This window comes from Egretta garzetta, unplaced genomic scaffold (assembly GCF_000687185.1).
Source record: "Egretta garzetta isolate BGI_Z169 unplaced genomic scaffold, ASM68718v1 scaffold322, whole genome shotgun sequence".
Lineage (NCBI taxonomy): Eukaryota > Metazoa > Chordata > Aves > Pelecaniformes > Ardeidae > Egretta > Egretta garzetta.
The window spans coordinates 87415-98450 of record NW_009259044.1 but is presented as its reverse complement, the minus strand read 5'-3'; the positions used below and the strand labels follow the sequence as shown (position 1 = coordinate 98450).

At 40.8% G+C, this 11036-nt stretch overlaps 1 protein-coding gene across 1 annotated transcript in view; it reads left to right on the top strand.

Annotated features, from left to right (window-relative positions):
* Positions 1 to 5678, top strand: part of MTFMT (mitochondrial methionyl-tRNA formyltransferase) — a 12790-nt gene extending 7112 nt beyond the window's left edge. The window contains exons 2-9 of the mRNA XM_009635017.2: positions 394 to 606; positions 1031 to 1153; positions 1934 to 2036; positions 2573 to 2648; positions 3207 to 3298; positions 3835 to 3916; positions 4560 to 4642; positions 4939 to 5678. Coding sequence (XP_009633312.1) covers positions 394 to 606; positions 1031 to 1153; positions 1934 to 2036; positions 2573 to 2648; positions 3207 to 3298; positions 3835 to 3916; positions 4560 to 4642; positions 4939 to 5139 — 973 coding nt within the window. The 3' untranslated portion in view covers positions 5140 to 5678. The remainder of the gene's footprint in view (positions 1 to 393; positions 607 to 1030; positions 1154 to 1933; positions 2037 to 2572; positions 2649 to 3206; positions 3299 to 3834; positions 3917 to 4559; positions 4643 to 4938) is intronic.
* Positions 5679 to 11036: the final 5358 nt, after the last annotated feature.

Genomic DNA, 11036 nt, shown 5'->3' with positions numbered 1-11036 from the left:
GATGGAAGATGGGGGCCGGTGATGGGGTTCAGGGGCCATGGGTTGGGCAGAGGTTGGTAGGGAAGGGGCCTTGGGGTGGGACAGGGACCGTGGTGTCATGAGTGGGGTTAATGGAGGGGAATCACGGCGGGGGGGGGTGTGTGCAGGGACCATGGGACTGAGTGAGGGGGGTCTGGGATTGAAAGGAGGAAGCCAGGAGGGGTGAGGGGTTGGGGATGGCAGGGTTGGGGGGACAGGGTCAGTGGAGGAAGGCTGGGGACTAAGTAAGGGATGGGAGTTGGAGGGGCAGGTGCTGTGGAAGGGCACAGGGGCACAGCGAGGGGTGGGGGTGACCTGGCCTTCGCCTCTCCCTTGCTCTGCCTGCATGAGGCCTTCTGTCCTTGCCCATCCCAGGGAGCCCAGCAAGGACTCGCTCGTGTCCAGGCTGGAGGTGGTGACCCTGCCCTCCCGCCCTCCTGGGGACCTGCCTGTGAGGAGCTGTGCCCAGGAACTCCAGCTGCCTGTTCATGAGTGGCCACACACGGGACCAGTGGGGCAGTTTGACGTGGGTGTGGTGGCATCATTCGGACGTCTCCTAAGCGAGGACCTCATTCTGCAGTTCCCATAGTAAGTGGTTGACAGGACATCTATCGTTGCTTCATTAGTGAAGCTAGACTCTGGTTTTGAGTCAGCACCTGTGACTTGTGGCAGGTGAGTTCAGCTTCTTCCTTGGGTTCATCTGCTCAGCCTGAGCCCTACTTCTGTTGTTTTGAAGCTCACTGTTGTTCTTTAACACACTGATGTAGATTTATGCAAATGTTCAGCATAATGTGTTTGTCTTTATTCCTCTCATCTACCTTTCTATGCTCACTCAGAAACAGGAGGTTAAATAATCTGAATTTTCCTCTAAATGTATAGTTCAACCAGTAATGCTTCAGAAGTTCTGAAGAGTTAAGTCTTAAAGTAGTTTCAGTGTAATAAATGTTGCACACCCATTTACATATGGGTTCAGGTACTGTTCCTGTTCTAACTTTAAAATATTTCAATTCAGTGGCGTGCTGAATGTCCATCCCAGCTGCCTCCCACGATGGCGTGGTCCTGCACCAATAGTCCACACAGTGCTTCATGGTGATAAAGTGACTGGGGTGACAATTATGGAAATAAGACCAAAAAGGTATGTTAAATGTGCTTCCCAAAACAACTTGCTGTTTGAGTCATCATTTAAATCATTCTATGTAACCACTGGTGTTTTTTTTTAAATGTGTGTGTGTTTAATAATAAAATTTGAAACACTTAGAAACTTTCATCTGGCCATATGAGACTTGCCTCAAATACAGCGTGTCAGTGAGTGTGTGATTTGCACTCCAGGCCTGTTCTCTAATTCTTAGCATTATTACAAGGAGCAGACAGAGAACAAGTTGCACAGCTCAGATAGGATAGGCTTGGCATGACGTGACCGAAAAGGTCTGGGTTTCAGAATTCAGACTCGCCTGTAACCTCCTGTAAGTGAAATAAAGGACAAGAAATTGCCTGTCTAGGGATGAGGGAGAGATTATATGTTTTAGTTTCAGGTTTAAAAGGCTTGTAGAAACACTTTATCATAGTTATCTGTTCTTTCTTAGATGCTTGTCTAATAATAGGTCTGAGGAAAGCACAAAACATATTTCTTATGAAAACTTCAGGTGGTTTCTTCTGAGATCTTATGCTTCTGAACTGTACATTGTGCATTTGTAACAATCTCAGCGTGCTGAGATGAATCTTACTTGCTAAGATATAATTGATATTCTTTTCCCTGTCTTGTGAACCAAACATTATTTGATAATATGTGAAGAGTGAAGTTTTAGGGGGAAAAAAAGGGTAATTAGTAACTGAGTAAATGTATTGAATGTAGGCCATTGAACTGCTAATTGAGTTTTAGTTTCCCCAATAAGCTTGTATGTTTTCTGCTTTGTAGGTTTGATGTAGGCCCGATTATTAAGCAAGAAGAGTTTGCTGTACCTCCCTGCTGTACTGCAAAGGAGCTGGAAGCAATATTATCACAGATGGGTGCAAACATGGTAAAGTCATGCAAGCTAGTGTGACTTTGGATTAGTACCTTGCTTTTAATGTGTGTAAACAGAGTTCTTTTTAAGCTTGTTCTGTGCTGACTGCAACTGTTAAGAGGAGAGTGCTCTGAAGCTTAGTGTTTGTGAGCACTTTGCCTTGCTGAGAGCAAAGCTGAGCTTATGCTGTCAGTGTTAGTCCCGTGTGTTGCTGTTTGTAGTTGCTTCTTTCCTTGAGGTGAATATCTGCTTTTTCATCATAATAATCAGCTTTTGTCCCGTTCTAGGATTAATATCAGAGAGGAGGTCATCTGTAAAAGAATAACTTTTTTTTTAAAATTGTAATTCAGTGGGAAGGATGCCTTTAGTGTGTTTGTGTGTATGATACAAGTCTTCTGAATATAGTGACCCAATTTTCTAAAAGCTCACGGAGAAACTTTCACTGATGAAAAATTAAATACCATATTTGTATGTCTTGGATTTACTGTTACTCTTAATAAATACACTCTACTTAGCTTTGCTAATACTCTGTACAAAATCTAATTTTGCAGCTGATAACAGTTTTGAAAAACTTGCCTGAAAGTTTAAAAAATAAAAGAGAACAACCAAAAGAAGGAGTGACATTGGGTAGGTACAGATATTTAATGCGACTTGTTTGGGTTTTCTTTTATCAGTTGGAAAACTAATTTTCTTCCTACTGTGCTGGGTTATATTTTTTTAGATATGTCTTTCACTGCCTTCTCTGGCTTAAAAAAGTCATACAGAGGGGAAAAATGCTTCAGAATTCTTCAGGCTTACTACATTAGCGTTGTTTTCCAGTTGACAGTACAATATGAAAATCACTATCAATGTCACAAAATCTGTGCCAGTTTGTTATTCTTAGTAGTTGTAATGCTAACAAAATTGTTACAGCTGTGCTCGTAAATGTACCTTAGGAGTTTTCAGTATAACGGGTAAATAAGGGGACAGCTGAGAATAAAATACAAATAAGCCAATTTGAGGTTTCTACAAGATCTTTTCTCCAGTTGTTGCCTAAGGTACATATGGTTAGATGGTAAACCTGCTGTTGGTCAGGATAAAATCTGTTTTTAAAATAGTTTAAAAAGATGAAGTAGTACAGCTATTTGTTTGCAAACAGATGCAAAACAAGATACGAAGTCCCTTAATTTCTTTTTTTCCCCCTAGCTCCTAAAATATCTGTAGCTAAGAGTTGTATAAAATGGGAAGAGCAAACGGCTGCACAAATAATTCAACTGCATCGTGCAATAGGAAGTATGGTAAAACAGTGGATTTCTTTAACCCTTTTCTGTCCTGTAGCATGTCTGAATTTGGTGTAGATATTTTAATGACTAAAACTCAAGTTCAGTTATATTAGCCTCTAAAACCTAGCATGTGTTTTAAAATCCCGGCGTAGTTTAGTGTTAGAGATGGAATTAGAGCGGAGGAGAATTTTCTTGAATTTGATCCCAAGTGTGAAATCAGCTCAGTAGTTTTAGTTTGTTTCCATAGCTCTGAGATTTCCACTGATGCTTTTGAGAGGGTTTCAGAATGCTATACCGACATCTTTGCATGCCAGTGAATGGCTGCTATAGCTAGTTGCTTAACTCATGGCTGCATAGGCTAATGGTTTACTTGTCAGTGAGATGAAGAACAACACAGAAAACTAGAAGTAGTAAAGAAAGTCTCTTGTCTGGACATATGCCTGCATTTTTATCCTGACATTATCACAGCTACCTTGCGTAAGAAAAACACCTAGACGGTTGCCTGGAAATTGTGGAAATACTCTTAATTTGTCACCTGCTTCTGTTTCCAGTTTCCTTTACAGACACTCTGGAAGGGTCGTACTGTTAAACTTCTGGATTTTGTGGAAGCGGATAATATCCCTGGTTTTGCTGGTATTTACTTTTAAATTAATCTATTAAATTAAATTTTGCTGTCTTTTCAAACATTGACTTGAAGATAGTAACCCTTTGCACTAAACAGCAGCTTTAAAATACCCCTTTCTGAAACTACAGTAGAATGAAGTCAGTCTCATATACTTGGAGTGCAGTAAGTTTCTGTGCCCAAAGATGAGCAGATGGTGGGTTTTAAGGGCGTTCCTGCTTTGTGACTTTGAGCGAGCAGCAGGTATAGTCCTGTGAATCCTGAGATTGGAGGATTTTAATCCTCTAATTCATTAGGAGATCCTCTTCTAATGCCATTGCCCAGGGATCTTGGGATGAAAGCTGTCCCTGTGTACTATCGCTTAAACCATTTTCTGTACTAGACTGTGAGTCTGGGAGCCTTGTGGGCCAAGCGGCGTGCCAAAGCACACAGGGCTTAATGACTGTTTGTGGAGGAGATGGGGAGCAGTGCCAGAGAGTGACTGTTCTGATTCTACCCTGCTGATTTGGGTATGATAAAACACAGAGTGCGATAAAATATTTTTCAGCAAAATAGTGACTCAAGATGATTATCATGCTTTAGAGACGTAAGTGTTTCAAACTTCTTTTGTACTTGTTGGCATAAAAATGTAAGACAATCTTTCTTTGTTTTTAGAGCAAATATTAAATGACTGTGGAGCTGTTCCTGGTTCACTACTGTACCATAAAGTGTCCAAAATGCTGATAGCTCGTTGCAAGGTTTGTTTTATATTCACTGTCTTGTAGATGAGGTTTTTAGTATTTGTGCGTTACATAACTTTTAATTATCCATTCTTACTCACTAAACTAGTTTAGATTAGCATCAGTCTTTTTATTTGATACCTTGAAGAACTTTTAATTTCCACTAACAGGCTTTTCACTTGCAAGCAAGAATTTGACTTGTAATGTAAACATGCAATGAAATGTTTTCTGTAAGCCAACTTAGTGACAGCTAAAGATCATAATTTTAAAACACGGAAGAAACTTGCTGCCATTTTTTTGTCTTTATTTTTTAGGAAGGCTGTGTTGGAATTAAAACAGTCATATTAAAGAAGAAGCTTACAGCAGTTGACTTCTACAATGGATATATGCACTCTTGGTTCCAGGAGAACTCAAAAACGGTTCACCAGGAATGCAGATTTCAAACACTCAAACTTAGCACAGCAAAAAAGACTTTGAAAGAGGGGAAGATATTGGCACAGGATGTAAAACAATAGATGTATTTTAAAACGTGGAAGAAGATGTGTGTAAGTTCATAGTAATATAAAATATTTCAATGCCCACCTATAACATTCAACTTAGTTAAGGGCTTTCCTCCCAAACTGTTTGATCTTACTGTCATCTGCACGTTTTCATCGTGGATTCCTGACGATACTAACTTCTCTTTCCCCATCAAGGAAGAGAATCTGTGAATTATGAAGATGGTGAATAAATTCCTGTTTCCACTGTTGCGTAATAAATTTATTTTTATACAATGTCTTGAATTTATTTTTGAGGATTTTGGGTAGAATTTTCTTCAAGCACAAGTTGTGCATCGTTACTTTTAATGTGGAAATGTTAAAAAAACTTGTGCTTCTCTGTAATTCATATGTGGTTTCACAAAAGCGAGACTCTTAAGGACAGAAGCCTGTTTCATTTCCAAATAATTTGTCAAATATCTTTTCATCTTTGATAGGATATCTACCAGAAGAGTGTCCGTCCAGTGTTTTTTTTACCACTTTGAAATACTTATCTGTGGAATCATAGAATGTTTTGGGTTGGAAGGGACCTTTAGAGGTCCCTAGGGAATATTTTCTACTGAAATTAATGGATGGGATTTGTCTAGGATATCTACTCTACCTCAAAGCTTAATGCTCACTGAGATTCTTAGGTTGTCTAGTTCGATTTTCTTGCAGACCCTTAAACTACCTTTGTATCCCCCCCATTGAGATGATAACTTAAGCCTTACCTTTTCCTGTCTGTGATAGTTTTCTTAGAGAGTCAACTACTCTTAACACAAGAACATCCCTTACTTCTAACTGGAGGTTGATGCAGCATCTTGATACAATACCGTACCTGGAGCTGGGTGCAGTTGGTCGTATGCCTTTTTTAGTGTGGTTTGCTAGGTGGGGTTTTCTGAGCAGTCTGATGTTCTGTGTGATCAACCTTTCCTCCTTTGTTTTCTATTCTTGGTTAGTTATATATTTTCTTTTAACAACAACAATTACTTGACAAGCAATGTTGTGGTGCTTGATGGATATACTGAGTAATTTCAAGCTTTGTGTTGATCTTGCTGAATCCCTCCATATTGCACTACTAGATAGTTCAATTAATTGGATAAAGAACTGGCTGATGTGCCTTTTCGGTATTACATACTGTTGACCCCTTCAGTTACAATATCCTGTAGTACTACAAGTTGAATCCACATCAGAGCTCAGCTGTATCTGCATTTAAATCGTTTCTATTCTTAATCCCTCTGAAGAACTTTGCAATTAACTCTAAGGAAGTCGGGGAGGAAATCTTACCACGTGAAATGTTACTATCATCCGTGATTCATGGAAAGTTAAATGAAATTTATCTCTCTCTCTCTTTTTTTTAAAATTTTTTTTTTCCTCCTTCCCTCTTAATCCAGCAGTCCTTACCAACTGCTTAATTACATGTGTCCTCCTGCATATTCTCATTCTGTGGTCTTAGTCTACCAGCACTTCCACTGTGCTGGAATTCAGTTTCAATAAGTCTCAGATTTAGAACGGGAATAGATGGAATATTTCTATTTTATTCTAATCTAAGGTCTCATCCAGTTCTCTTAGGACCATGGTGTTTATTTGGGCCCGTTGACTTTGAAAATACTGCAAATAGTAGGTCCTATTTAATGTCATCCATGAATGCTACTGATTGTTTTCAGTCACCTGCAGGGCCCGTTGACTTTGAAAATACTGCAAATAGTATTTTATGTCATCTATTTAATGTCATCCATGAATGCCAGCTGATTGTTTTCAGTCACCTGCGTGTGATGTGAGCCCATCATTTTGTTTCCTTTTAAATTCAGAATGAAAAACTCACTCTGTGTGTTTGCTTTTCAATACAAGTGACTTGGTTTAATCCCATTGATTCTGTTTCTTATCTAGAAATTTGTCATTCACCTTGTTCAGTAGATATTTGTCTTTGATATCTCTAGCTTTTCTGATCAATTTCTTACCTTTCCTATTTAGTCGTATTGATTATCATCTCTTCCTTCTTTTTCTTTTCGTATCCTAGTGTATGTCCTAATTAATTAATATTTGTCACATCTCTCCAGAAAATCCATGTTCTACTGCTATACTTTCTCTCCAATGAGAGAATTCTTTACCTGATGAGGAGCTGTTGATCTAATCCAGGTTTTTCCTCAACCTGCCTTTGGTTAAGGGCATGTATAAGAAAGCATTTCATGTGAAGAACCCCAAAACTGATGACACTTACTTTCTTGTCTTGGAAGTGACATAGCACTGTGAGGGTAGTGGCAAAACAAAGGAGCTGCTCTAGTGTTATTTGCTCAATTTGTTCTCGTTTTTTCTGGATAGTACTGAATTAAAAGCAGAGCCACTGGAGCTTTTCAGACTTGGGGAGGCACTGTTCTGTTAGCTTCATATTTACAGCATTATCACTGAAATTTTGGAAGCCTCAAAAGGAAAAAAAAAAAAATAAAATTGCGGGGGTTGTGTAGGGTTGGTGTTACAATGGTTCTGTTTTTACTTGTCCTCATCCTTTTCCAGGTGTCCTTTTGGCTCTTCAGACTTTTCAGTGTCTTTCAAGCGCTCGTGTCTGGAACTTAAAGCACAAGTCAGGTGTTGAATTCATGACACTCATCAAAGGACAGGAGCTTGACATGTTGGAGTGTGACTCACTGAGAGGAAGCAAAAAAAAAAAATAAAAATCTTGAAAATGTGTTATATAACATGGATTAAAACGTTCCTGAAGAAGCATCTGTTGGAGCAGATGCTGTGGTGTTTTTCTTTCATTGCCGTCGGTCCAACGATTACTCTGCCTCTGACAGGTTTATCCAGAACACAAGAAATCCAAGCCTGTGAATCAAGAGTCAAAAGCTGGAAACAGCAGTAAGGTGGAAGTTGGGCTCCTGTGGAGAATTCCTCTTCGACCGCAGACTCAAGGGTGCAATTTGTGCTTCAGGAATTACAAACCTGGCAAGTTTGTTTCTAAGCAAATGATGTATTTTAGTGCTTCGCTCCCTCCTACCTACTGCTTGCAAGTAAAGGTTGTGAAGTCATTTTGCTTTTACTCTGTTCAGTCTGTGAAGGGTTAGTTATCACCTTATGCCAAAAGAAGGGATGGTGGGTGGGGTTTCTGTGGGGATGGTGGGTGGGTTTGGGGGTTTTCTGGGGTTCCTTACATCTCTGGTCTCAGTTATATGGCTGCTTGCCTTGTGCTTTCCCAGCTGGAGCTTCAGGGAATCACTTATTTTTAAGGAACGCTCATAGGCATAATTGGAATTCAAATATTCAGTGTTTGCTGAGGATAAGAACGTTTCTAAAGAGTCTTGTCCATAGACTGAGGTTTTTTCATGCTAATGTGCTGTACGGTAGGAATCTGGTCTCAGGCATGGATTGTTCAAGAAGTTCAATTAGCGGAGGAAGGAGTATACAAAAAAAACCCCATGCAAAACCCCCCCACCACAATTTATAGATGATTTTAAGCCCAAATGATACAAAATTTTGGGCTTAGGAGGAGTGAAGCATTTTAGTTATCTGTTAGCATGGGTGGGCCCAACCTTTCTGATGTACCAGGTTCCCAGGCACTGGAAAATGAACTGTGGCTCATTACTACCTGAGCAAAATGAATGGTGAGATGAAACTCTCACAGAAACAATACAGTATCAAAAGTGATTACCTAATTGTTCTATCAACTGCTTTGTTCCTAGGAATTACTTTTGAGGAAAATTACTTGCAAGTTCTGCAACTCCTTTGCTTTTTGGAACCTGCTCTGGCATTGTATCATTGATAGCAAAGGAGAGCTGTGTTTCTGTCCTTTGCATCTCCAAAATGACGCGGAGTGAAGCAATGTTATTGCTGGGTGGCATTAATGCTGCTGGTTGGAATATCAGCTGCCAGCCAGCAGCGTCTCTGTTAGATGTTAGCGTCGGAGAGAACCTGTAGGGCAGTTTGCACATCTCTCGCTGCAGGTTTTGGATTGCTCCTTGTGTGAGATCTGTTGCTGTTAGGCGTTGCTGGTAGGCGGTAATTTCAGTTCTAACTAAAGCATAAAGCACCGGCCAAGTTTCCCTGCGCCTTTGGGTGATCTTGAGGTGGTGTGTGCTGAGAAACCCAGTAGATGGAGCTCGCTGCATCTCTTTTGGGGGAAAACCAAGGTCAGCTGGACAGAAGATGGTGAAAATCTGGTACAGAACGTCTCCAGTTGGTTGTTTAATACCAAATAATGTCTAAACCATATTGTAGCCAGGATGCCTATACTTATAACTTAATCTTTTGATCTGTGCAGGGCTTGCTTTAAGGTTTCTCGGAATTGCTTTCTATGCAAGAGGTTATCAAAAACTAGACAGTTCTTTGTTGCTTAGGAGTTAATGTCCTAGCTCTGAAGAGGCACAACTTTACCCCAGCTGTTTTATGGAGGAAAAGAGGGTAACATTAATTCATTTTTTTATGGAGGAAATCTTTGGCATGCTATTTTTGACATGGTAGAGAAGCTTTAAAGGGAGTTGGTGTTCCCCAGGCAGCTGTTAGCCAAAATGTCTCTTTGGAAACTTTGCTTTCACCTGGCTGCGTAGGGATTTAACTCGGTAGGTAATGAAAATTTGATTATTTTTGCAGAACAGACAAAACAAAAATGGGGCATTCACTGATGAGGTGTGGAATAGCATGTCAGGGTTGACTCTGGAACACAGACATGGTGATTCAATCCCCAGTGCCACCGCTGAGGTCAAGTACAGCCACCATAGAAACTGGAAAGTGATACTAGGAAAATAAAACAGCTGTCCTCCTCTCAGACGGGAGAGGGAACGCAGCAGAGGTATTCACAGACCCAGCATCCGCTGCGGCTCGGTTTAAGATCACCGAAGCCAAATTGCTCGTAGAACTTCAAAACGTTTGGGCACCAGAAGGGCTCTGGTGTGGGATAAGGATGATTTCATCCTGGATTTCAAATAAATGTTACAGGGAGTGATATTTCCTAGGATGCTGGTGACTCGCAGTTAGATGCATCTGTTTGATGATCTGAAATGTTACTACTCCCCCTGCTTCCTAGGAAACATCTTTATTCCTGTTTTCTGCTGAATAAATTACAAATAAACAAAAAGTGTAAGTAACTAATCACAGGAGTACTTGAGTCTTTGAAAAAGTTGATTGCAAAATCCCTGAATAATTTGAAGGTTGAGACTAGACAAAAATATCTCTCCTTTTGTTTATCCTAACTGCTGACAGCCCAGTAGCTTCTGGGAAGCAGTATTTTCCCTTTCTTAAAAACAGGAGGAGGAATAGGTCACCAGATTTATCCGAGGGCTGGAAACTAAATGACCTTAATGGAAGATGCTTTGCCATTAGCCACAAACCTGCCGACGTTTAGGAGCCGGGTCTCCTGCTTCAGCCCGTTCCTCAAGGTTGGTGGTCTGAAGGCTGAGGCCAAGGGAGGAGCTGAGTTGCAGCCTTCCTGCATTCCTCCAGCTGATGCTCTCCCTTGATATGTGGGAGTGTGGGTTAGGTTTCAGGTTGCAGAAGGGACATTGCTGTACACTGACCATAAGCACAAGCTGGAGAAGTCAGAACTGATGTTGAACTATAGCCTAAAACCTGTGTGAGTGGTGGATGCCAGGACCTGCCGTGGCTTTACTCCTACATAAACTTTCTTCATGTATTTGGTACAGTGGCTCATCAATAATGACAAAGTGTTAGCACCAAGCGGTGGTTGTTGGGGCAAGGTTGTTTTCTGTTGGTGGTGCTTAAGCACCCATGTTTGAAACCTCTCCGTCTTGCTCTGTATCCAGCGTACTCTGCCAGCAGCCTCCTCCGAGAGCTCAGGGACTCGCTGAGTGCAGAGATTAGTTTGTTCCTCCAAGTTGGAGTTAAGCTGCAGTGGGGGACAGTTTGGGGAAACTTGGAGAGCTTCTTGCTCTTTCAGGCTGTAGGGC